Source organism: Rhodnius prolixus, unplaced genomic scaffold, assembly GCF_049639745.1.
Source record: "Rhodnius prolixus isolate KJV_2025 unplaced genomic scaffold, Rpr scaffold_2, whole genome shotgun sequence".
NCBI lineage: Eukaryota > Metazoa > Arthropoda > Insecta > Hemiptera > Reduviidae > Rhodnius > Rhodnius prolixus.
The window spans coordinates 49,390,075-49,418,059 of NW_027411592.1; the positions used below are offsets into that span (position 1 = coordinate 49,390,075).

A 27,985-nucleotide genomic window follows, 5' to 3' on the forward strand; every position below is an offset into this window, starting at 1 on the left:
CTAAATTATGCCTTCTCAAATCATTTCCCTAGGAAGATGTATCAACTAAACAGGATAGATTTATATTAACTTAGTTATTAAGTCATTTAAAGAAAAAATTAATAACTCAGTTTTGTAATTAAACATCTAATGTCTATGCGTGAATGTGTATTGTTTTGAACTAACGTTATTCAAAATTTGAGTTCTAGCTGGTGTTATTAATACACTTTACCATTATCAATGTTGTAGAGCCGTACTTTATACTTAAACGGAAGAGGACACTTGGTTGAAAATACATTGTGCTGTTGCTAGGATACAGTTAAGGAGAATGCTAAATATTATAGAGGTATATATTTTTATTTTCATATTACGGTTGTCCAATTACACAATAAATACATCCAATTCTCTGAATGTAGAATGTAACATAATTGCCAATTACTATATAAAGTTTTTGCGTAGTCTGGATGTAAATCTTGTTTTGTGTTTTTCTGCTCCGTTATTTATTATATCCTTATTTAAACATATCCTTATTAGCATAAACCTATTTTCTAAGAAAAAATTATACGAATTTTTGGATAGGCGATAGAGTTCTCTACGAGAATCACTCAGCTAAGAGCAAAGCTCTGAGTCAACCTTCCATTGACTGAAGCAGGCAAACATTTTGCAGTTTCCATGAGATGATAGATGGAACTCGATTACATATCCCAACTATTTACCAGGTTTAGGAGGGCTTAAGGTGATGTAGGGTTCTAACTTGCGCTAATAAGTGGGATATAATTGTGATCTAAAAAGGTCACAGTGTTCTGTAAAGTTCTTTTAAAATAAAAAGAAGGAAAAGAAAGGATATTTTTGTTTTAATTTGTTTTATAAATGAAAATGGTTAAATTTAAAAGTTAAAGTAAATTTATAAACAACATATAAGATCATGCCTTATAAATATAGAATAAAACATGCCCTAAAAACATATTGCATTCCTTGGAGAATTTTATGTAATTTATCTGGGAAAGAACTTAATTAAGGTTCACTTAATTTTACAGTTTATACTCCTAGTTCACATTTTTTTTAATAAAATAAACTGTTCAGGTAAAATGGGGAATTTAATAAGTTTAATTAGAAATTGCAAACGATATATTTCTGTATCACCAGTAAAATTTTATTTTTAATGTGACCCACTGTTTTTCCAACACTGCCGCAGAATTTGTTTTCTCTAGCTTTTGCAATTATTTCCTAGTATGTTTCATTAGGAACAATGTAAGGAGTTTTTAACTGTTTCAGGAAATTCTGTAAGTAGATGGTATTATAATTATCTGCATTCATTACTTTTATAATTTACTAAAAGGAAAGATATAAATGAGAGATTGTGCACTGTGGAGTCGCCAACAAGATTTTTGTCATAGATTCTTATCCAGTTAGCTGACCTTAGATATTCTCTTTGAAGGAACTTCTGTCTTCAATGAATTCATTAAGAGGTGCTCTAGACTACACATTTTGATAGGAAAAACAATGTAAGAGAACGTAAAGGGAATTGCTGCTAGAGTCGAGAGAGTTCATAACGAGACAATCAAATTATTCAAGTAGTTTTCTTCCGGTGCCGAGGAAGTATTATCGTTTTTTGAGTCTGCTAAACCTGTAAAGTCTCGCTTTAAGTTTTCTCCACTGCTACACGATTTAGAAGGAAATTTAATGCAGCCTCTAATCAGATAAGACTAATGCAGATTGCCAGTTACTTAGTTTGGAGGTTGTACTTTCCATTTAAGGGGCTATTAATGTCAGACTTATATTAAAATTAAGTTAGTTAGGGTCCTTTTACTTGTAAACCAAGCCTGGACCTATTCACTCTGGACTGAGGCCAAATTTATTCTCTTAATCAACTTCATTTTGCTTCTGAAAGCAACTCTTGAAGGATCTAGTAATTAATTGTAGGGTTAGGGATGATCTAAATAAGTGTATGTTTAATGAATTCATTATAGCTGATAGTATTATATTGACAATGAAAACGTTACCCATATTTTTCTATTTTCTGACATAAATGGTTTGGAGAAATATTTTTCACGGAGATTACATATTGTTCATGCCCAAACATTGTCACTTTTATTAATGTTTGTATGAAGTTTTAATATTTTAGGTTGCAGGTAGCGAGTAGATAAAATCTATGCTTTGTTTTGTACATAATTATTAATATTGAGAGCTAATAATATTAAAAAAGGAAGTATGAGAAACACTTGGTGAATATAAAGTCAGTAAAGTATTGTAGGGCCTATTAACTGGCCACTGCAGACTCAGAAAACACATGCATCGCGTGGGCCTGGCAGATGATAGCTTCTTTAGGTTCTTTCAGGAAGAGGAGGAAACGGCACTGCACGTGTTGTGTCAGTGTGAGGGACTCGTGTGGCTAAGGATGTTACTTCTTGGGGAGGAAAAACCAAGGCCTGTGAGCTTTACTCAAGAGCCACTCTCCAGCATTAAGAGTCTGATTAAAAGGACAGGTCTGGAGGGTGAGCTTTAAAGTGAGGGGAACCACGATAGATCCAAAAGGGGCGCAGTGGCGTAGGCCTTGAGGCCGCCCTAGTCTAATCTAAAGTATTATAGCAGAAGCTTTGTGCTGAACAACTACTAAAAAATGATAATTAAGGATTCCTTCGTTTTCAGACTAGTGAACCAGCTTAAGCATGAAGTAGTGGAGCATATAAAAGGTACTTACTTCTTCTGTTAGCAGACCATTGGGACAATCCTTCAGGAAACCTTTGTGCCTGCGAACATAAACGAAATATGACCATTAGTGTATCATTTGGAGCATAACTGATAGTTACAATAGGGCAGTTAACTAGTAGATGTAACGCCATCATACATTCATACAAGATTAGTTTAATTATTTAAAGCTGGAATTATTAACGCATTCTGTTGGTACATTTAAATAATTAATTGACCAATAATCCGAGATATCTACACACCTAATCAATCCTACTAAATGTTCAGCTTGATTTCAATACTTAATACAGTAAATTTAAGCATTAAATAAATAAAGTAATGATACGCTTCTGGAAGAGGAAAACTTTATTAAGGCTAAACAATTTTGGTCATTATTCTTTTTATAAATTTTTATTAAATAAAACTTTAAGACAAAAAACTTTTAATTCCTCAACGAATTGCTGCAAGAAGTACTTTCCTCGAATTATTAAATGAGGAAATTGTCTTATTTGGCCAAGTTCCGTAGATTTTATTTAATTTCAAGCTTTCATAGAATTCAGAATGATAATAATATTATTACTATATTTACTATAAAAATGAATACATTGAAAACAAATACACCCAAGTCATGTACAACATGGAATTCAGTTCAGTCAAAAAATGGATTTTTGCAGGAATTAGAACCTTCATCGAAGGTTGAATAATATCACCTTGAAAAAAAAAATCAAAGGTTTGAAACAGTTTTCAATTCAAAGGGCAAATTTTTGAGTGTAAGTTGTTCCATATTTTTTCCCTGAAATAAATTCAATGATATATTCTGAAGTACACCAACCCTGGTACGATCAAAGAGCCTGGAATTACCAAAAGGAGGAGGGTCTATTTTAATTATCATAAAAGCACTGGTGTTCAGCGTTGTGCGAAAATTTGATTAAAGCTCATACGTTATCATTAAGTTTGTCATCATTTGGAATTTCATTTTATGTTACTACAGTAGGATGACGGTAATGTTACTAATGAAAGCTCCTTCTTTATAAAATTTGTAAGAAGTACAGCGAAATGAAAACTTTTTAGATTTAATTGCACTACAGTAGAAAAATTGGACAAACTAAATTATGTTATACTTTAAATTAGAGGCTTCTTTTTTTGGTGAAATGTATTTCAAAGGAGCTTAAAAGAAGTGGACATATAACATCCGGTACAATGTAACTACTGCAAAAATTATAAAAATAAAGAAAACAAAATTGTACCAACTTTGTTGATTCCCCAATTCTTCTGGCAACTTTGTGAAAAATTATTTAAAAAAAAGTTTTTGTCGCTTTAGCTGTAAGATACTCTGCCAACTCGGAATTTTGACAACTCATTAGACCCTCTCATGTATAAATATTAAAAACAAGTTCTATAATTTTTCAAATGAAAGTTAAATATCTGTACTAAAACCTCAGAATTTTACGAAGAAACTTTATAGAGCTGCAAGAATACAATCAATACACCAAGTTTGATTTAAAAAATAAAATAAAATAAAATGTAACCACTTCCTGCAGTTCGTAACAGCAAAAATTCAGTTTAGCTGCCTAATTTTCTCCGTACATCTTATTACCACACTCACGCTAGCACTTAAATCAAATACCAAAGTGGAAGATTGCGATTTCAAGACATATTACAAGTACCTCATTTTCGTACTCCGTTACTCTGTGTTTCTTAGATCAGGTAAAAGCTCAATACTGATTTCAACAGGCTATATTTCTATTTCTAGGGGTATGAGAAAAACTAAAATAATAATAAAATTGTTGTTTAACAGATTGAGATAAAGCTGAAATTTAGGTGAAAACCAGCACTCTGAGGAAGAATTAGTTAAGCCATAACATTGTAGCCAGTACAGGCTGTATAAGGCCTAAGTGCTACTTTAATGTATGCGGTTATACTGGCTATATAATACTCCCTAAACCGTGCTTCTATACAAATACTAATCCTATGTTTATTACAGATTCTAAAACGGTAGCATTTTAGAAACAATGTTCTTAACTTTTAGATGATAATTTTATTAGTTTTTAAGAAAATATGCTTTTCTTAATGAACGTTATCTCTCTATTTTCAGGCAAGTTGAGACACTAAGCTAGACTAAACTGTAAGAAAACACATTCATAAATGTGAAGACTGCATTACTTTCAGGAGCAATTACAAATGAAGATTACTATCTGGTAGTCATTAAGTTAGAGTAGAAAACTCCAGACTTACAAACTTCAATCATAGTAATAAATTAGAATTCTAATGTTATTTAAAGGCTTAAAACAAGTTCAACGCATATAATCACAGTTGAGCGTTATTCAAATAATGTTTGAATTTATTTTCATTTAATTACACGTTATTCATTCTTCAATTAACGAAAAAGACGGTCTTTATTAGAGTTAACAACAAAATTGCATCAACAGCATAATTGTACACAACTGATTGCTTTTGTATTAGTCCTGAACAGGAATAAAAGGATATCCTTCACGAAACGAGCGTTTCACGAAATCACAAACACATTCCATTTTTCACATTCATTTTAAGTTGGTAAGTTAGAATTGGCATTAAGGGATATGGGGTATAAAGATGATTAAAGCCATTTATTTTTATTAAACAAATTTACAAAGACATATTAACCATTTATTTACCTATTTTAATCATAATGGATCGTAATCCATAATTGTGAAAGCTAAACATTCAAATAAAGTGTGTCATATTCCTCAATAAAACGCACGAAATACGTATTAAAATCGTTAAACATCAATAAAAACCCCCAATTTTTGGGAATAAATTTAATCTCAATGAATTAGTATTTATTCTTGGATAAACTATTTTAGTTCTTGAACATAAATTGACTCTTAAATGACACAAATAATCAAAATAAATTAAATAATTCTTGAATAAATAAATAAAAAAAATTGAGCATTTAATTAATTAAACTTGAATAAAATTAAAATTTTATTAATGAATAATTATTCAGGATAAATTTTGTTCAACGATTTAGAATTATACAGTTGCTTTTCCTAAAATTAGACCCAAATTCTGCACAAATAATTAAATTAAAAGCAGACCTCCACAGTATTCACTGCGCATGAAATTAAATGGAATCCCTGATGCATTTACATCCCACTCGTTGGTTCCATGGATAGACTAGTTAAACTAAAACGATAATATTGATCTCAGTTCTGTACATAAATCTTATAATTTTGTCTTCATTGACGTTAGTAAATATTTTCGCCTTAATCAAATTTAATTTCTTTAATCAATTTACTTTCAACTCTTTTATTGGGTATTGCAATCAAATTTCAATTTCGGGTTCCCAAAATATATATACATATAACAAATATATAATATATAACAACAACAACAAAAATATCCTGAGTAACTGAGTTAAACTGAGAGTCTGTGGCTACCAGTGGTAGACTTACGTAGAATGGTCACGAATACCATGATTTCCACTCTCTTCCTTAGTAAAGAAGCAGTCAGGGTATCACTCAAAGTCGCCTGACACAGACGATTCGATGGACCACGCTTCCCAGCCTCTCTTTCAACATTGAAGGCTTCATGAAGCTATATTTAGGAGCTATTCTATTAGAGCCAGAATAGACACAAGTCCTGAAACTACGGTTCCGCTTGCAGTTTCCCTGAAAAGCTTTTTGATATCCACCACAGTATCCAAAAAAGCAGTTGGGGGCTTGCACCAGCCACTGCCGTTTGTCTGGGATAACTTCAGATGTAGAATTAGTGGTATATTCAGGTTAGTCACAAGCCCGCAGTGATTGCTTCTGTCACGCTCAAGCAAGCAAGCCTTTGAATTGTGCTGCGAGTTCTCATCTTCGCCATTGAACCCCGTTGGTTACAGCCAGACTGGTATAGTAAAACAAGCTCATGCCTATACCCACTCAGTTGTTTGTACTTAGCAAAGACCTGTGCAGTGTGCATATCATTATTTAACCTGTACGAGTCAAGTTTGGGTCAAAGGCAAACACGGCTGAAAAGGTTAATTTTCTTCTTTTTGCTTGTTAACTTACGACCCTTTTTTGGGAACTTAAACCGTATCCAATTCTTCTCTTAATTCGTATCCGTTATCTACTTTCTATTCAGCTTCCTCCGAAATTCTAATTGTTTTAATTTATTTCCTTAATTTCTGCTGTTTTATTATTTTATTTTTACTTTCATTTTCACTTATTATATTTTCACTTTTGTAAATACTTATTTATTTATTTATTTATTTTCTGTTTAATCACAGGCCAAACTGTTAAGGCCTCTATTTGTTCCTGTATTTATTCTTAGGGGACAATTGTCCCAGAATAATAAATTTCTTTTCTATTTCTATTTCTATTTCATAACCCTAGAGACCTTTAATTCCATCTGCTCTTCTCTCTATTCGTCCCACCTCTAAGATGGGTACCTCAATGTTTGCCTATTTGGCTGCCTTTCCCAGCAAAAGTCTTCTACTAATAATTATTTTAGTAACTGGTTCCGTTTATCCGTTGGAGGATTTTTCTTCGAATGAATTTATTACTATCTTTACTAGATCAAAATCTCCCTAAGTGATACTGATTAATCGTCGTTGGTTCTTCCTTTGAAGGACTGCAAGGTTTTTATCTTTTAACGTTGCATTTTATGAAATAATTTAATTACCTTTGAAACATTATTTCCTGTTTGCTAATATTATGCTAATGTACTGTAAAAGCATGTACATAATCTACTTTAATATTTTACTTGCTTCCAAGAAATTTACCGAGTAAAATTAAATTAACAAAAGGTAAAGGATGTAATAGTAAGTAGAGTACACTACCTGTTTATTCAAACTGTTTGTTTTGAAGTAAATATTTACTTTTGCTAACATGGTTTTTGTCTGTCATCAAAGCAAACAGCATCACACATTAGAGAAAACTTTGTTGCATCATTGTTTTTATTTCGTTAGTATTATCAAAATATTTATTGAACATCTTAAAGGAAAAGTAGTTGTGTAAGTTTTAATTATTTATGTTTTATCTTCTCCAAAATATCCAAAATAATTTGTTTCAAAATGGTTAACATGAATGGTTAACTAACTAACGTTTAGGGCAAAGATTTATCACTTGTTGGTTTGTTTTTCTTTCTTTTACCATAAATGTTGCCCCTCGAGTAAGAATAAGAGTTTATTGATTATAAAAAACAAAAATTGTGGAAGGTTCAAATTTGATATTTCAACCTTGGGTCACCAGAGAATGAATTTCGGTTTAAATCGGGCAATCAGAAGTGCCTCATTCTATTGAATGGACTTTTCAATTTTCTTGGCAACTCCCATCCTTTTCTTAAAAACTTGGCAGAGAACATAACTATGGAAGAGTTTGCAACCTCGTTATTGGATTAAAATATATATATTAGGTAAGGCAGCATAATAACTTGGACTTCGCTCATTGTACAACGTGGATGTACACATTTTATTTAAAACAATTCTCTGAGAAAATCATTGTTAAGGTAGTTCTGGGAGAGAACGGGTTAAACTTCCCTTTACAATGCCTTTTCTGTGTCATGTTCTGTCTGATTACCTTTAAAATACTAGAAGGGATTTTATTAGATTAATGTTATAGTAGCTTGGTACACAGTATACTTTAAAGTATGTACTGCTGAGACTTGGATCTTGAATCCTGGCTATAAGGAAAAAGCTTCTGCCCACCGAAATGGATTACTGGAGAAGGATAGTACGTATATCTAGGCTTAAAATAGTAGTGAACGAAGAAGAAGAAACAAAAAAAATGGACATTTCAAAAAAAATATGCTAATGCTAGGTGGAGTAAAAGAAACTTAGGTGGTAAGGACATATAAAAAGAATGGAAGAATGGCTAAGGATATCCTAGACTGTGAAGCCGAAGAAAGAAGAAGAAAGGGCAGACCCAAGGAAAAGTGGATTGTTAGCATCCATAAAAGCCTCCACTGTTGAGAGAACAGTATATTTGGGATTGATCTAGTTGGAATCTGAAAATAAAAATATTTAGCTGAGGAAAACCTCAGTACTCTCTCACAACAAAATATATCAATATTCCCAAGTTTAAGAAAACTGGTTGACCAACAGAGTTAAATATTCTGAATAGATTTTTTGTTTTTAGCGATTGTTATGTTTTAGAAATCTTGAGTAATAAGAAAAGTTAACCAAATTGTGATGAGAGAAAATCGTTTGAATACTGGGCTTCTTTTTTTTTTTTTTAACTGAATTACTGAAGAAAATAATGTAATGCTAGCTAGAGCCTAATGAAAGAGGTATCAAGTGGCAAGAGAAATGTTTAATCTGCCAAATACTAGTTTGATATATAAACAGACAATGGAAAGGTTTATCTGGATGCTCATAATAATTATCTCTCTCTAATTGTAGATGGCGCTGACATTTAGTAGTATTTCTATTAATGCGTTAATTTACAGTACTAATTATAAAGTATTTCTCTAACTTGGCTAATATAACTTGTTTAATAAGACAGCTTTGTTTTAATTTTAAATAATCAGCTGAATTTAAAGTTCTATACAATGTTAACACTAATTTCAATTTTTCACTTACTACAAGTAATTATACTTTTCCCTCGCAAGTTCAGATTGATAGGTCATAGTTCAGGCTTTATATTCCCATATACCTTAATTTTATTTTTATGGATTTTATGTGAAGTTCAAGGTGCTTAGACTTCTGATGGTCATTGACCATGTGTTCTGCATTTATCTTTATCATAATTAGAATTTATTTAATTGAAAAAAAGTAACTGAGAATTTACTATTTATTTATTGATTACAAAAGAGAAGTTAAAATTCTTTGTGCTTTTTATTATTTAATTTAGTATATTTGTTTAAACAATGTACTTCGTTTTATAAATTAATACTTTTTTTTCTCCACTCACCCATACGAGCACAGGGAGAGAGAGCCCAATTTCTAAAAACCACATTTTCGAACTCAAGAAGAAATTTCAAAATGACAATTTCCGATTAGAATAAAACAATCTGTCCGAATACAATACTTCCAAAAGCAGAGAGCAAAATAACAATGAAGGAGTGTAAAGCTGTATGTAAAGGTCATGTCTGATCACAGCTCACTGTCCTGTATAAATCCATCTTTAGCCATCTGGTTACAAGGCAGGTACCTTATTGCATTCAAATACACATTATATATATATGTCGACGAGATATTGCATATATATAGTAAAAAAAAATAAACATATAAATAAAATAAAAATACTCAGCCACTCCCCATAGCTCGACAAAATATTCCACTAAGAGAGAGAAAGGAAAAAAATGTATATCATGTGAATATATACATATGGATCCGGTTGTCAGAGCTGGAATACGTAGAAGCAGTGTTACACAAAGTGCCACATGAACCTTCGGAACTTTCCCTTTGAACAAATCCTCTCCTCTTGCCTTCATTTCTTTCGGTCGACACTTTATATTTCTGTATATGTATATACAGACCTTTTTCCTAAGGTTCGATCGGAGGTTTCTACTTCTAAAACAAAGGAAATACCATTAACAGATTTTCTCATGCTATGTAATACTTATCAACAACTTTTGTCATTTATTTTGTGTTGTATACTTTTTGTTTTTGTTTCCAAAAAACATTATTTGTTCATTCAAAAATTTTGAATAGTACTCACTAAGAAAATTGATTCTAGTTAAATATCATCTCTAGGTTTGTCCAGAGAGAACTTGGGTTGGTGAATAGAAGAAGAACCACAGACCACCGACCCATCTAACCTCAATAATCACAAAATTGAATTACACAATAAGAACATGAGAACAATGGGCTCTTCTACCAGAACAGGAAACACACTCAGAAATCCGCTTACCATGTACATACTTATATGATTTAAGTCTGTATATGTGTAACACAATTACGATGTAATTCTCTGGTTAGTATGAACCTATTTACCTATTACTGGTATTTCAACGGAACCCTGTAAACAATTCTGTCTGATAACTATTTCCTCTAAAATAGTGATATGATTTATTTCATTAGTATAATTCTTCTTACTTAGTGATTAATGTTGATTGTAAGGTGATTATGAATGTCTCAGCTCAAAACAACATGCATCATTGAAGCTGAAGACGAAAATCGAGAAAAATGAATTTAAAACGATTGAATAATTTCCCATTTCAAGTTAAGAGAAATTAATATAAAACTGCTGACTAATTCTAGTTATTTCTGAATTAAATACTCTGACGACAATTCGTCACTACTTTTACATTTACATGTATTTTTTATCCACTAAAGACCCTTTTACATAAACCGCAGCATATAGTATTTATTTGAATAAACATGATATGCTGAAATAATGTACATAACAGTTCTTACTATTGAGATAACTATTGCGCAAGCCACACCCGTCCGTGGGCCGGGTTCGAGTCCGGAATAAAGCCCGAAACAGTTCAGTATCTAGAAACCTTTAAAATGGTTGGTATCACATTGTCTACTTCCAACACCAATGGACTCAAATATTAATAATCTAAATCATCTAGGAAAAAATATTCATTCACTTAGCACGTTTTGGTAAGCATTATCTCAAAAACATAATTTCGGATATTGTAAATAATTGAATCACATCAGCGGACACCAACAAAAATTAAAAATACCTAAAAAGGATTTTCTTTCCCACTAAACTTCCGTTAAGTATCAAATTGAAATAAATATCTGATCATGCATTTCCGTTAATATAAAATGATTACTTTAAGCGATTATTACTAAGTTAAAATTTATTTTTTAAAGGAAATAAAACCATAAATGGAAGGAAATACAGTATTTCCTTTTAAATTATCCATTTTTAGAAATAAAATTTGCTTACTTTAGTTCATTCTGTTTCTTTCCGGTCACAGTTCTCAAGTAAAAGTTGTAGAGTTCTTCCCTAAATTTACTGTACTCAAGTTATATAATTTCATCTGAAATGTTGAAACATATTTTAGCCGATATTAAGTTTGGGATCAAGTTTAACTGGGCCAATCTTTTTTAACGCGAAAGTTCATATCATTTTCTGTTTCTTCATCTATTTGGGGATGCTATTAACGAGGGGGATTCTAAAAGTAGTTCAAAGTGAATAGTTATTATTTCAGGTTAAACTAAAAACTACGTAAGAACTGAAGAAAACTGGTCCTAAAAAAATGGATCTTTGTTTGGAACTATGAATCTATGTTAAGAATCTTGAGTTTTCTCCAAATCTGACGAAAAGTGACCTTAGATTCAGTGAACAGATTTTTGAAAGAGGATACTGTGATGTGATAACAGAAGAAAAAAATATAATTTTTAATTATAAAAATTATAACTAGTGGTGCCAGTCAGACGTTAGTGCCGCGGTCAGTGCACGGGCAAAAAGGGACCGCCCGCCAAAGACACGCCGCTTTCAAAAGGGTCATTATACGGTCAGTATACAGTGACTACCTGGCTACAGCCCTTTGACAACATCCAACACCTTTCACCGGCCTATTCAAGACTAGGGTCAACACACGGCAAGAGATGTTTGAGTGTGACCCGTAATTACAAGACTTGTCAATGTGTGGTGAGGGCTATATATGGTCTCTCTACAGGAAGAGGGGGATCAGTCGATGATTATTCTTCAGATTTTTACCACCGTAACCTCAAGATTCTACCAGCGAGTTACACCGCGAGCGCGTCCCTATCTAAGTGTTTAAACATATATCTATTCAACGTCGTTATAGTTGTGCATTCTAGTTACAATTTAAATCATTCTAAATTATTGTTAAAATATATATATTTATTTTCCGAATATCAACTCTTTATCTATCTATCAAATCTCTAACTAATTCCCGCATCATAAACCTCCTCTTCAAGTCATCTGAACCCATTACAATACTCTAGGTGACAAATTCTGGCAGATTGAAATGAGCAACTCATGTCAGAGATAGAGGTCTTTAAAAAGCGATTAGAGGTGAACGTGTACCCAACCAAGAGTCTAGGGAGATCTAAACTGCGAAGGACTACAAGAGATGCAAGAAACCTGTTAGGTGTGAAAGTTAAAAGATTGTAGTAGAAAACATTGGCAGAAGCGGATTCAGGAGGCCGACCCAATCGATATGGTTGCAGCACGTAAACAACACTAAAAAATTGAGTTCAAAATGTAAAAATTAAGAAAAGCAAATGTAATCAACATGTAAGTACCCACAAAAAATCCAAATACCATAACCTCTTTTCAATCGTCATCAATTACCATCCATTCTCCTTCAGAACTCTCCATGGGTTCAAGTCCAGGTTCTGTTAAAAGTGATACCCAAAAACTAAATTTAAGAATAGTGCCGAATTTTGAAATTGGCAGAAAAAACTAATTAGAATCTATGTATCATAAATAAAAATGAATGAACAATAAATAAGTATAAATCCTACTTTAAAATAGTTCGCATCTTTGAAAATGTAGAATGAAAGCAGTTTAGCTTATTTATAACGCAAATCCACTAAAATATAAAGTGCTACCAACTTTATGCCTTAATTGCTGCATCAATATTCTACAATAAATTGTGTCATTTTATTGCTCACGTACGTCTCATAAACCATCGCTTAGTGGTCCATCATATGTATTAGCACATGAAATCCCATTCAAGAAACAGCATAGGTTAGTCTCTTGTTCAGCAACTTAGCCACATAAATAACTTTTCTTTCCTCTCTTGACAGTTTTATTAAATTGCCTATTCTAACTTATTCCAATAACTTTAGCTATCGAACAATGCAATAAAGTTGGACGTCTGCAGTAACATTAGTATCATTAGAGGATGATAACTGATTTTCAGTTTGTATGCAAGCAATGTGCATATATTAATTTGTCATCCACATTAACTATTTTATATCTATATAGCAAAATGCGAAAATTTATTATGGAAATAAATGATATGTTGGCATACTTTCCATTCAGCTAAATTTGCATTACGATTACGTCAGTTTGGAATACATAATATGCAAATCAGATTTTTGCATATCGTATGTGGTATTAGCTAGAATTGCACTCACTACATCAAGTATTTCTAAATTCTGCAGTAGCAATAAGTGCTTTGTGTAATTATTTAGTGAAAGGTTGGTTGGGAAGTTAGACTAAGATTTCGGAGCCACGACAATCCATTTTTTTTTTAGACTAATTTTTGATAATATGAAGACTCTTGAATTGAATCAATCATACGTATGATTGATTACTTTTGCACAGAAATTGTCCAGGGCTAAATGAATTGACTCAGGGCTTTCTCTGGCTCAGAAATGAAGTGAATTTGTTGTGCTTAGACGGAAACTATCTGATGAATTTGGACTTTTTTATTTAGATTTTCTACGTTTGTCAATCGTTTTAAGGTTCTTCGGATTCAGTTTCAGACAAAATTCTCCAGTTAATTAATGCAAAAAACTTTCTTTTTAATTCTATACCCGCTAGCGTCATATTTATCAAGCGACATCTAGATCTAATGGGGTTTTCTAAATGTCTTGAAGTGATTTATAAAGACAATACAATCAGTTTTGCATATATCCAACCTGCTGAAGTACGGACGTAAAAGGATGATTTCTATCTTGTGCTAGTTCTTCAAGTGGCAGTCTTGCCCAATGCATATATATTGGAGATATTTGCATTCTATTGGAGATATTCTTCATTTACTTCTACTAATGGCTTAGTAGAATATTCAACTTCCAATACAACCAAGATTTGTCTCTTTAGCATTGGGTAGGATGCGGCAGCTATACTTTCTATTCACACGTCTTTCATCAGCAAATCCGTCTTACCATTACCAATGACGGACCAAAGATAACCATTTTTACTCTTTGCAGATGAACAGTTATTCCCTAACATTTGACAAGAGATAATATGTACTTAACTATACATTTCAAGGAGAAGGAAACTCTTGTGCTGCCTAATGTTAAGATTGTCTTTCTGAGAACCAACCAAAATAACAGTGATATTCTAAAGACGTTTGTACATTTCTTCTAAAGTAAATTGCATCATTTTTTTTTCTTCAAAGTTTGAAACCAACTATTTATTTATTTTATTTATTATTATACAACTGTTACAACCATTCGGTATACTAGGTACACGTTTATTTACAGAGTACAGTTCAATTCCATTTGCACAATTGTTAGAATAATGAAAATATTTAGTATAATCCACAATTATAAACTAAACGATTACAAACTTTCCGTATCATTAATTAATCTTATGATCTCGAAGAGTGCATTTAGATATTTACTCTCCTGTCTAACTGCAAATGAAAAATCTACAAATAATAGTAAGTTCTGAACTAGATAAGTAGTTGACTCCCAATGGGCTTTATTTCTTTTAATTTTTACGTCATTTCCACGACGGCTGCCATTAGTATATGTTTCAAAAATAAGAGTACATAATTTTAATTTTATTCTAAAATAGAATAACAGATAAGGATGAAACTGTTTTTCAGGAAACAGTTCTGAAAGAATTATGATAAATTAATTAGGGTAGAAAAATGATGTGCATCGTATGTTTCCAACCAGAGAGATCGAGGGAATTAAAGTCCTTTTCGAACACGAAGAGGCAGACTTGCACGAGTTTCAGAGGCGGAAATAGAGAAGGAAATAGCTGCGCGAGGACCCTATCCAGTGGCTAGGCTAGGAGGATAGACAATTGTGAAGGGAGAAGACTAGATGGCAGGCAACTCGAAGAAAATAAATAACAACTGGATGAGTAAATATAAGTAAAATAGCAATAAAAGTTCCTTTGCTGATTAAACCTCGAATGACTAGTTTTTAACTAACTTCATCATAAATTATCATTTATATAAGTTTGCAGCAGTGTGAGTGTGTGAAGTAATGCAATTATGCATAGTGAAAAATGTAATCTATCATAACAATTTGTAAAGATCAAACTATAAGTCTTTTAAACCACACAAGGAGATAAGAGAATGTTTTAATTTATAAAAATCTCGTTTACAAAAACCACACTGCTGTAATAGACAGAATGATGTTATTTTTACATTTAAAAAAAAATCTGTTGAACGCCTTTGAGGTTAATGGAATTAGTTGAATAATGTATACTGTACGTTCATACACATCACATGCAATTCCATGGTTGCTTAGTTGCCTTGAATAAGTCACTAATTACCTAACTAACTTCGTTCACCAATTGATCCCTGCTTTTGCCAAATTAAACTGAAGATTAACGGAGGCATTTAGTAGGGTATTTGTTACTAATGCAATGACTTTGGGAAGCTTGAATTAAACATTAAAGCAGATCGAATGATAATTGCCCATTACTTAGCTCATACACTTAATAGGATAGACAAATATACAGGTATGCTATTTGCATGATTTGAAGCAATCATTGGTGAATAAGTTGTATTTAACTTTGTTCTTATTATCATGTGTATTCCAGTTTTGTTAGACAAACCTGGTGTTAAAATTTTTAACGTATTCTCTAAACTCCACAGGAGGGTAATGAAAATTATTTTCTTGTAACGTCTTGTATTATACAAGAATCAGAGTGGAAGAACCGCACAAAAGGAAGGACATTACTTAGTGCAAGAGGTGCCAAGACTACAGTCACACCAGGACATACCCCGCAAGATGTGTTAAGTGTGCAGATTTGCATCCTACAATGGAGTGTAAGATGTCAAGAGAAATGCCTCCCACATGTGTACACTGTCTTGAGGAGCACTCGGCCAACTATAAAGGCTGCCGAACTTACAGGGAACTACTGCGACTAAAGTGATGGAAACAACGGCACTGATCCAGGCCTTCAATCATCATCCTTTCAAGACAACAAGCCACCATTTCGCACGAGGCGGGCTACATTGAGCTACACTCACGCCACTGCGCCATCTGATCTTTCATTCCTCAACCTCAAACATCCCTCTATCCCTATCATTCTCGGACATCACATCCTTGCTAACCTCCTTTCTCAATGATTTTAAATCTCTTATAACTCTTCTCATTACTGTAGTCAGTGAGCTGCTACCTTAAAGATCGCGATGAACTCTCCTTCTCGCACTTCTCTTCAAATTCTCCCAATTGCCTGGAAGCCCACTACGACGAACTCTCATTACCGTTGCACGACAGATAAACTGACATTGCCTAAATTTACTTTTACCAAGCATTCAACCAGTGACCACGAACATTCCAATCAAGTGATCTATAATTCTTTATAAATATCCTTCCTCCTTTCTCATTTGGTTAAACTCCATCGCTTACTAATCTACTAATTACGAGTATTCTCTTCTCCATCAACTCTACTAGTAAATACCTTCATCTCATTCTCTATCTGTCGCCTGCATATTTCTCATTTCTCACTGCTTGTAATTGTCTCGGAGGATTGTCACTGGACAACTGCTCCACCCTTGAACTCTTCTTTTGCATTTATCATATTTACTAGATGCAAGTTTATGCAGTTGTAAATTTTTCAATAAATAATTAAAAACTCTAAACTAGTTGTTCCTTTTTAATATACATACAGGTATTTACGTTCGATTTTTACAATTGCACGATATAAGCAAAAATAAAATTTTTAATTAAATTCCTACATTAAGTGAAACAAGTCGCGCTTCCATGTAGCCATAAACTTTGCTCATTGGAGGTCTCATGTGTAAAGAGAATCTATAAAACTGCATGCTCTGCTGTCTAAAGCAAGTCAGGGTTGTGACTCCCCTTTTAGTAGTGTAGTAAAGTATAAAATATTTCTTCAGTATAAAAGAATGCATTGAATGTTGACATATAGTTTAGATAGGATAGCGAAATCCAAGTAGATTTGCGCATCATCACCTGTATGAAAATTGTGAGAGTGTTTAGTCAGTTTAAATGTAATGATTTCCCTGTGGTTGGAAGGAGTATCCATAAGGAGAGTCATAGCGATGACTTCTTTTAGGCTGCAGTCACTCTCTTTACATGAAAGTCACAACAGTGATTTCTTTTAGGTTGCTTTGATTAAATACTGATTTATTCATATCCTCGTAAAAATGTTTTGTGATATCCTACGTCTAATAGGGATTTAGAAAAGGAACTAGGACATACTAGGACCAAGCCGGACACCAGGTATTCATAGTGGAACTCAATGTGGCGGTAAAACCTGATTGAACAAAGTAACAAGTACCTTCACACAGAAAATATATCCAAAAATTCTACCACTTCCTAGTATAAAAATCAGTTTAATATGACTATCTCTTAAAACATCTAACTGTCTGGAAGCGAAATATAAGTTCACATAGAAGCTTTTCAGAGCAAAAGTGGCATTCGACGGATCTAAAGAAAAACGAGAATTCAGCAGTTAGACGTTACACAGTGCAAATGCAGAGATGGATCGCGCTATGCAAGAAAAAAAAAACCGGTGGAAGTTATTAAAGAATCAAATGTTTGCAGTTTATCTTAGTGTTTATCTGGCAGTCCGGTGGAGAAGAACTTAAACGGCGAAAGTGAAGCACAGATATGAATCTGTGCTTCACTTAGAAGAAAGACCAAGGACTCATCAGCAGCGCGTAGCCGTTGAGAAGTAAAATTATCAGCATGATATATGAATAAATTAACAAAAGAATTCTTTTTTTAGAGCTTTTTGACCTCTTTATTCATTTATGTACAATGTAAATTACGGCTAGGTTCTTTGAATTAAGCAGATTCACGAATAATAACGAATTGGTAGACGTCGATGGGCCCGAGAAGGATTCAATTATTTACCAAGTAATTAATTAGCTTAGAACTTGTCAACTTAAATAACTAATTCCAAGATTACAACAATATAATACATTATCATTTTTTTTCTTTCCATTAAATAAATGTATAATTAAAAACTGAATAGAATATACTCTAAATGTTGACTTTTCAAATGAAAATGAAATATTTGAAGAATTCAATTAAAATTTAATAATAAATGTATCTTTTATTTAGATACCAGAGTTTCACATTAATAATTATATGAAAGCATAAATAATCTATTAACATTCTCTTTAGGTTTTGCTGGAATAATAAAACAACGCAATAAATTGAAAACTTTATGCATTAAGAAAACTTTCATTTCCTCTGCAATATAGATATGTCTTTGTAGACAATGTACTTCGTCTCAGAAAAGCGTTAAATAAATGGGAAATTTTGTAGAGAAACTTACACAAAATTTATATTAAGAACAATACAGTTCTAGGGAGTATCCATTGAATTACAGTGGAGTCTCGGTTGTCCGTCACCCTTTTATCCGTCTATTCCAATTAACCGTCACTCTCCTCAGTATTTAAAAATTAAAAAAAAATTATTTTAAAAAGAAAACTTTTTAAAAATTTATTTTAAGTGTACAGAAATTTTAAAGAGTCCTTTAGCCTTAAAAAAAGAGTCCTTTTGTCTTAAAAAAAAAAATCTGGGGTTTACCCCATTTGATATAATTGAATTCTAATTTAAGATTAGTGACGGTCACAACCCCGTTCAACGCAGAGTGTGAATATTTTCTTTTGAGATTTTTTCCTTTGTCTTTTAGGTACATACTCGTGTCCATCATTCGACAGTTTGTGGGTTTTTTTTCCTAAAAAGATCAACCACAAACAAAACCGCCCACGAAAACTGATTAGATGTCGCAGACATTGTATTCATTAACTTTAATACACAATAGAATGAATTGAATAATGAAAGATAGCTGACCTTTAAGGCTTAAGCGTACAAACGTATAAAATATGTATACCAGTTAATACAGAGTTTTATACACGTTAAACAAAAGAATCTGGAAATTTTCCTGTTTTTTTCCATTATCCGTCTATTCGGCTATCCGTCACGTGTCCGGTCCCGGTCATGACGGATAACCGAGACTCCACTGTACCTTCTTTTGGGTATGTGTGGATTAGGTCTCATTTCTTCGTCCAAGCGATATTTATATTTTAAGATTTCTTCCAAGACTGGATGGTTATAATTGCAAAGCGATTGATGGAAACTTCGGCAAAACTTCCAAAGTTCTGCTATTCTTACCATAAAATACAAATATTTCAAGCTGTATTTATGTAAATTTGCAAGTTATATATTTCTAACTAAATCAAGTAATAAAACAGGCCATAAATTGTTGATAAGCTGTAAAATATTGATTGTTTAATCACTTTGGGTGATAGACACTCTCACTTGTTATATATTCCAAATAAGAGATGTGAAATATAGGGCTTATATGTATATTATGCTCACACAGTAGAATAGTTGAATTCTCTAAATGTGTGTAACAAACTAATTACGTTACGAGGCCAAATGGTGGTGTACACCGCCAGAATACAATATGTAGCTTTGCTAGAACATTCGCCCAGCACTCTTGCTACATTGCACCAGCTACCTAAAACTTGCTATTTATCAAATTAGAATATATGTACGGTGATATCTACAATAGCTTTATCCAAATGATATTATTGTATTAAATTTTTTAAAAATTAGGAGTTTTATAAGGAGGAAATTATTTTATTTTTAAGGGAGAAAATTACACTTAGTAAACCGTTGAGCCTGTAAAGAAATACCCCATAAGTTCATTATGGTATTATTGATTGAATGCAGCTACAGATTTGTATACATCAAGGTTTCCTAACATAGTAACTCTTCTATATAACATATATACATTTTTGTAATCCTTGACTTCAATGTAAATAAAGGAAATAGTGCCACTACTACTAGAATCTAATTTATTCATTAAATAATCAAACCAGCGTTTTAACAGGGCTTTTATATGATGAAACATTTTGCTAAATAAGTTAAAAAGGGATATATTCGATAGACCAAAAATGGAAGACAAAATTATTAATAATTCCGAACGGTGCATCCACTATGTTGTACGCAATACTTGTATCCAATTGAAGTTGGTTGTACTTCTCACAAAATATTTGTTTATAATTTTTAAATTGTTAATTCGAATGCCCAATAAAGTTCAGTTTTTTATCCAAGGGACGATTAAAGAATTTTTTTTTTTAAATAAATGTTCGATAATATTTTCTCCATCTCTAATTTTTCAGTTAGGATAATGTAAAGACCTCACTGAACGATGTCACTTCATTCACACCAGAGGATCAGAAATGTCTTCTTCAACTATCTACCTACTTTTCTTTAAGAAAAGGACGGATTTCCTATAAACATTTTCTGCTTTAAAGATTTTGTTAAGTGTGCAGATTTGCATCCTACAATGGAGTGTAAGATGTCAAGAGAAATGCCTCCCACATGTGTACACTGTCTTGAGGAGCACTCGGCCAACTATAAAGGCTGCCGAACTTACAGGGAACTACTGCGACTAAAGTGATGGAAACAACGGCACTGATCCAGGCCTTCAATCATCATCCTTTCAAGACAACAAGCCACCATTTCGCACGAGGCGGGCTACATTGAGCTACACTCACGCCACTGCGCCATCTGATCTTTCATTCCTCAACCTCAAACATCCCTCTATCCCTATCATTCTCGGACATCACATCCTTGCTAACCTCCTTTCTCAATGATTTTAAATCTCTTATAACTCTTCTCATTACTGTAGTCAGTGAGCTGCTACCTTAAAGATCGCGATGAACTCTCCTTCTCGCACTTCTCTTCAAATTCTCCCAATTGCCTGGAAGCCCACTACGACGAACTCTCATTACCGTTGCACGACAGATAAACTGACATTGCCTAAATTTACTTTTACCAAGCATTCAACCAGTGACCACGAACATTCCAATCAAGTGATCTATAATTCTTTATAAATATCCTTCCTCCTTTCTCATTTGGTTAAACTCCATCGCTTACTAATCTACTAATTACGAGTATTCTCTTCTCCATCAACTCTACTAGTAAATACCTTCATCTCATTCTCTATCTGTCGCCTGCATATTTCTCATTTCTCACTGCTTGTAATTGTCTCGGAGGATTGTCACTGGACAACTGCTCCACCCTTGAACTCTTCTTTTGCATTTATCATATTTACTAGATGCAAGTTTATGCAGTTGTAAATTTTTCAATAAATAATTAAAAACTCTAAACTAGTTGTTCCTTTTTAATATACATACAGGTATTTACGTTCGATTTTTACAATTGCACGATATAAGCAAAAATAAAATTTTTAATTAAATTCCTACATTAAGTGAAACAAGTCGCGCTTCCATGTAGCCATAAACTTTGCTCATTGGAGGTCTCATGTGTAAAGAGAATCTATAAAACTGCATGCTCTGCTGTCTAAAGCAAGTCAGGGTTGTGACTCCCCTTTTAGTAGTGTAGTAAAGTATAAAATATTTCTTCAGTATAAAAGAATGCATTGAATGTTGACATATAGTTTAGATAGGATAGCGAAATCCAAGTAGATTTGCGCATCATCACCTGTATGAAAATTGTGAGAGTGTTTAGTCAGTTTAAATGTAATGATTTCCCTGTGGTTGGAAGGAGTATCCATAAGGAGAGTCATAGCGATGACTTCTTTTAGGCTGCAGTCACTCTCTTTACATGAAAGTCACAACAGTGATTTCTTTTAGGTTGCTTTGATTAAATACTGATTTATTCATATCCTCGTAAAAATGTTTTGTGATATCCTACGTCTAATAGGGATTTAGAAAAGGAACTAGGACATACTAGGACCAAGCCGGACACCAGGTATTCATAGTGGAACTCAATGTGGCGGTAAAACCTGATTGAACAAAGTAACAAGTACCTTCACACAGAAAATATATCCAAAAATTCTACCACTTCCTAGTATAAAAATCAGTTTAATATGACTATCTCTTAAAACATCTAACTGTCTGGAAGCGAAATATAAGTTCACATAGAAGCTTTTCAGAGCAAAAGTGGCATTCGACGGATCTAAAGAAAAACGAGAATTCAGCAGTTAGACGTTACACAGTGCAAATGCAGAGATGGATCGCGCTATGCAAGAAAAAAAAAACCGGTGGAAGTTATTAAAGAATCAAATGTTTGCAGTTTATCTTAGTGTTTATCTGGCAGTCCGGTGGAGAAGAACTTAAACGGCGAAAGTGAAGCACAGATATGAATCTGTGCTTCACTTAGAAGAAAGACCAAGGACTCATCAGCAGCGCGTAGCCGTTGAGAAGTAAAATTATCAGCATGATATATGAATAAATTAACAAAAGAATTCTTTTTTTAGAGCTTTTTGACCTCTTTATTCATTTATGTACAATGTAAATTACGGCTAGGTTCTTTGAATTAAGCAGATTCACGAATAATAACGAATTGGTAGACGTCGATGGGCCCGAGAAGGATTCAATTATTTACCAAGTAATTAATTAGCTTAGAACTTGTCAACTTAAATAACTAATTCCAAGATTACAACAATATAATACATTATCATTTTTTTTCTTTCCATTAAATAAATGTATAATTAAAAACTGAATAGAATATACTCTAAATGTTGACTTTTCAAATGAAAATGAAATATTTGAAGAATTCAATTAAAATTTAATAATAAATGTATCTTTTATTTAGATACCAGAGTTTCACATTAATAATTATATGAAAGCATAAATAATCTATTAACATTCTCTTTAGGTTTTGCTGGAATAATAAAACAACGCAATAAATTGAAAACTTTATGCATTAAGAAAACTTTCATTTCCTCTGCAATATAGATATGTCTTTGTAGACAATGTACTTCGTCTCAGAAAAGCGTTAAATAAATGGGAAATTTTGTAGAGAAACTTACACAAAATTTATATTAAGAACAATACAGTTCTAGGGAGTATCCATTGAATTACAGTGGAGTCTCGGTTGTCCGTCACCCTTTTATCCGTCTATTCCAATTAACCGTCACTCTCCTCAGTATTTAAAAATTAAAAAAAAATTATTTTAAAAAGAAAACTTTTTAAAAATTTATTTTAAGTGTACAGAAATTTTAAAGAGTCCTTTAGCCTTAAAAAAAGAGTCCTTTTGTCTTAAAAAAAAAAATCTGGGGTTTACCCCATTTGATATAATTGAATTCTAATTTAAGATTAGTGACGGTCACAACCCCGTTCAACGCAGAGTGTGAATATTTTCTTTTGAGATTTTTTCCTTTGTCTTTTAGGTACATACTCGTGTCCATCATTCGACAGTTTGTGGGTTTTTTTTCCTAAAAAGATCAACCACAAACAAAACCGCCCACGAAAACTGATTAGATGTCGCAGACATTGTATTCATTAACTTTAATACACAATAGAATGAATTGAATAATGAAAGATAGCTGACCTTTAAGGCTTAAGCGTACAAACGTATAAAATATGTATACCAGTTAATACAGAGTTTTATACACGTTAAACAAAAGAATCTGGAAATTTTCCTGTTTTTTTCCATTATCCGTCTATTCGGCTATCCGTCACGTGTCCGGTCCCGGTCATGACGGATAACCGAGACTCCACTGTACCTTCTTTTGGGTATGTGTGGATTAGGTCTCATTTCTTCGTCCAAGCGATATTTATATTTTAAGATTTCTTCCAAGACTGGATGGTTATAATTGCAAAGCGATTGATGGAAACTTCGGCAAAACTTCCAAAGTTCTGCTATTCTTACCATAAAATACAAATATTTCAAGCTGTATTTATGTAAATTTGCAAGTTATATATTTCTAACTAAATCAAGTAATAAAACAGGCCATAAATTGTTGATAAGCTGTAAAATATTGATTGTTTAATCACTTTGGGTGATAGACACTCTCACTTGTTATATATTCCAAATAAGAGATGTGAAATATAGGGCTTATATGTATATTATGCTCACACAGTAGAATAGTTGAATTCTCTAAATGTGTGTAACAAACTAATTACGTTACGAGGCCAAATGGTGGTGTACACCGCCAGAATACAATATGTAGCTTTGCTAGAACATTCGCCCAGCACTCTTGCTACATTGCACCAGCTACCTAAAACTTGCTATTTATCAAATTAGAATATATGTACGGTGATATCTACAATAGCTTTATCCAAATGATATTATTGTATTAAATTTTTTAAAAATTAGGAGTTTTATAAGGAGGAAATTATTTTATTTTTAAGGGAGAAAATTACACTTAGTAAACCGTTGAGCCTGTAAAGAAATACCCCATAAGTTCATTATGGTATTATTGATTGAATGCAGCTACAGATTTGTATACATCAAGGTTTCCTAACATAGTAACTCTTCTATATAACATATATACATTTTTGTAATCCTTGACTTCAATGTAAATAAAGGAAATAGTGCCACTACTACTAGAATCTAATTTATTCATTAAATAATCAAACCAGCGTTTTAACAGGGCTTTTATATGATGAAACATTTTGCTAAATAAGTTAAAAAGGGATATATTCGATAGACCAAAAATGGAAGACAAAATTATTAATAATTCCGAACGGTGCATCCACTATGTTGTACGCAATACTTGTATCCAATTGAAGTTGGTTGTACTTCTCACAAAATATTTGTTTATAATTTTTAAATTGTTAATTCGAATGCCCAATAAAGTTCAGTTTTTTATCCAAGGGACGATTAAAGAATTTTTTTTTTTAAATAAATGTTCGATAATATTTTCTCCATCTCTAATTTTTCAGTTAGGATAATGTAAAGACCTCACTGAACGATGTCACTTCATTCACACCAGAGGATCAGAAATGTCTTCTTCAACTATCTACCTACTTTTCTTTAAGAAAAGGACGGATTTCCTATAAACATTTTCTGCTTTAAAGATTTTGACGTGTATAAGAGGATGATCACAGCTTGTTCGGGCTTAGGGGCTAAAGCCATAAGTGACAGAAGTGCCCAATGTCCGTGATTTTCCTGAAAAGACGCTTAAGAATTACTGCAGTTAGATGCGCGCTAGTGGTTGGCTAATAAAAAATTATTTTTAAATCACAATCACACCAAATATGTATTATATTTTAGGTATAAATTGATTTGACTATATATTACACATTCTGATTTAGTTGCTAATCTTCCTTGATAATAACTACAATACTCTTCCCATGATAAACCATTTATGACCAGGTTTTGAAGATAAAAAACTTAAATAGACTCACCAAACTTTTGAGACAAGATAAGCAAAAACTATGAACTGGGTAACAGCACTACAATTGCTAACTGTCACCGACCAGCAAAGACTTGTAATCACCACTATAATTAAACCTTTTGGGCACTTAAAATGTCATTAGAGTTCATCCAAGCGTGCCGTAGACCCAACTAATCTGAATTATCCTGCAGAAATACTTTACAGAATATTTGGTGTTTCATACTTCATTTCAAAAAGTCTGCCCGAGCCAAAAAGAAACAAAAGTCACTCCATTTTCTACCACATATTGTTCACTTTTAATTTTCACAAAGGTTTCCAAATCTTTCTATTGATTTCTTTTTTATTAAACTCAAATAATAGTGCTTTGCATATAGCTTAATACAAAATATCTAACATGAAGTTAAAGTAAGATTTAAATATTCCTTCTTCTTTTCTTTTATAACATTACTCTGAGAATTTTGAATTATTCTCTAGAACACCACTATTTTAGCAAAATGAAAAAATTGGCTTACATGTCCTAGAATAGGATTACACTTACAGTAGAGTTGGCAGGCAAACCAGAAATATACTCTTTTTTCTCAAACATTCTCAAATTATCTTTGTGATTATACATAATAGATTGCTTTTTTTAAACTAAAAATGGATTAGCAGAAATTCAAAACCTTATCAACTAAAAACGTTTTAAATTAAAATTTGAACTATAAAATTAGAAAAAAATATTCATAAGAGGATCACTTCACTTATCATGATTATGTCCAGAATTGATTTACATCGCATTTACTTTTTTTGCGATCAAAAATATTTTATTTTATTATTAAGAATATCATAACCAATACAATATAAAACAAAACAAAACTGATATTTTCAAACATACATTTTTGTTATTTTACAGCGTTGTTAAGAAATGATTGTTAATAAGTGCCAATTTTGTTAATATAAATGTTCAAATTTAGTGTGTAAACAAAGACGGGCGCCACTCACGTTCCAATTCACACTAGTCAAAATATTTATTCATCCATTTCTGTTGACACTCAGGTAATAATGGAATTATATTTTATGAAAATGAACTTAACTAATTTTATCCCAGGTTTTTTACTGATTTTCAATCTAATCTGAAACTTTCTCAAAAAATTTATGGTGTCACCACCATAAGATTTCTATCCGAATTCATTATATGGCTCGGATTGGATATTAATCAGCATTGAACTGCCTATCAAACTATAACTATATGTTTATTCAATAATGTTTAGGAATAGTTGACATTAAACGACAATCTCCCAGTAGGGCAGCCTTTTTCAACAATGGTGTACAAATTCTGACCCTTAAAAACGTTAAGGACTCCAGTGTTCTATTCTCTTTTTAAATAGTACCAACGACTTTTTAGTATTTTAAATCAGTACGATATTAAAAAAAAATAATCCGTCTATTTGTTAGTTTAAAATACAATTTTACCTTGAAATAATAATTATACATTATATTTTACTAAATGGTGCCAAGTTTTGGACTTTAAGTGATTCTCAACTTTATCACATTTAAGCCAAACTTAAATTATTTCCAGTTCCGCCCGTGAATAATCTCACTTCCAGCAAGATCGTACCTCTTGGAAAATTAGTTTCCTTGTTAGACAACACTTACGAATTAGAGCACAAACACGTCTAGTAAATTCAAAACTGTTATCATCACTTAGAAAGGGGATTCTACCACCATAGATCCTGACCCCTTTCGGAACATGCTGTAACAGTTTGGCTTAATGGCAAGCTGATGTTTGTTTACCTTAGCGAACAAAGTTACATCGTATACATTGCACATAAGTTACATTTTCAGTGCAACGATAAACTTGCTAAACTGTGCTTCTGTTATCAGCCTTAACTCCAACCAACCCTATTAGATAGAATATCCAGAAACTAGCATCGTCTTTCCTGTTTGCGCAACACTGACCATTTCCTTTGACTCCCATCGAAAAGAATGCATTTTTCACAGTTTGATATTGCAGAAATTTGTTTGAAGAATGAATTGAAAGATAAGAAAAGCAGCAAAAAAAGATCTTCTGATTGTGGCAATTTTCACAAAGTGTAAGTTTTTTACAAAAAAAAGAAAAGTAGAAATGAAGTATTGCCCATTTCTATCTGCTGCCTAGAGGAGTCCTTACGTCCAACCGCAAACAAATGCCGAGGCGGAGGCGGATACCACTGCATAAAAAATCCAACGCCAAGAAGTATCGAGTCAAACAAATTAATCATTCAGACGTCTGTGAACAGCAATATTTCCCCATTCATTCAAACGTCTGTGAACAGTAATAATTTCCCAGTCTTTTAGTTTTAATTTCTTTTGCTGAATGCAAGCTCTTCTCACAAACCACTGAATGTCGGTTCGGTTTTGGATTTTCACAGTCCCTTCGTTCGTCCTCTCTCATGTACAGA

General features: G+C 32.5%; 1 protein-coding gene and 1 long non-coding RNA gene across 10 annotated transcripts in view; one reads left to right on the forward strand and one right to left on the reverse strand.

Moving 5' to 3' along the window:
* Nucleotides 1-3,894, forward strand: part of LOC141449866 (uncharacterized) — a 32,802-nt gene extending 28,908 nt beyond the window's left edge. The window contains exons 5-6 of one of the 3 annotated variants that reach the window (XR_012455745.1): nucleotides 229-325; nucleotides 2,629-3,894. This is a non-coding gene — a long non-coding RNA (uncharacterized lncRNA). Of the gene's footprint in view, nucleotides 1-228; nucleotides 326-558; nucleotides 816-2,628 lie in introns of those variants that run through there. The other 2 variants (XR_012455744.1, XR_012455746.1) reach the window with 2 other exon arrangements.
* The window catches only part of LOC141449860 (frequenin-2), a 242,879-nt gene that overhangs the window by 83,593 nt on the left and 131,301 nt on the right, over nucleotides 1-27,985 (reverse strand). For all 7 annotated transcript variants that reach the window (XM_074119740.1, XM_074119739.1, XM_074119738.1 and 4 more), the window contains one exon: nucleotides 2,681-2,729. In XM_074119740.1, the coding sequence (XP_073975841.1) occupies nucleotides 2,681-2,729 (49 nt within the window). The remainder of the gene's footprint in view (nucleotides 1-2,680; nucleotides 2,730-27,985) is intronic.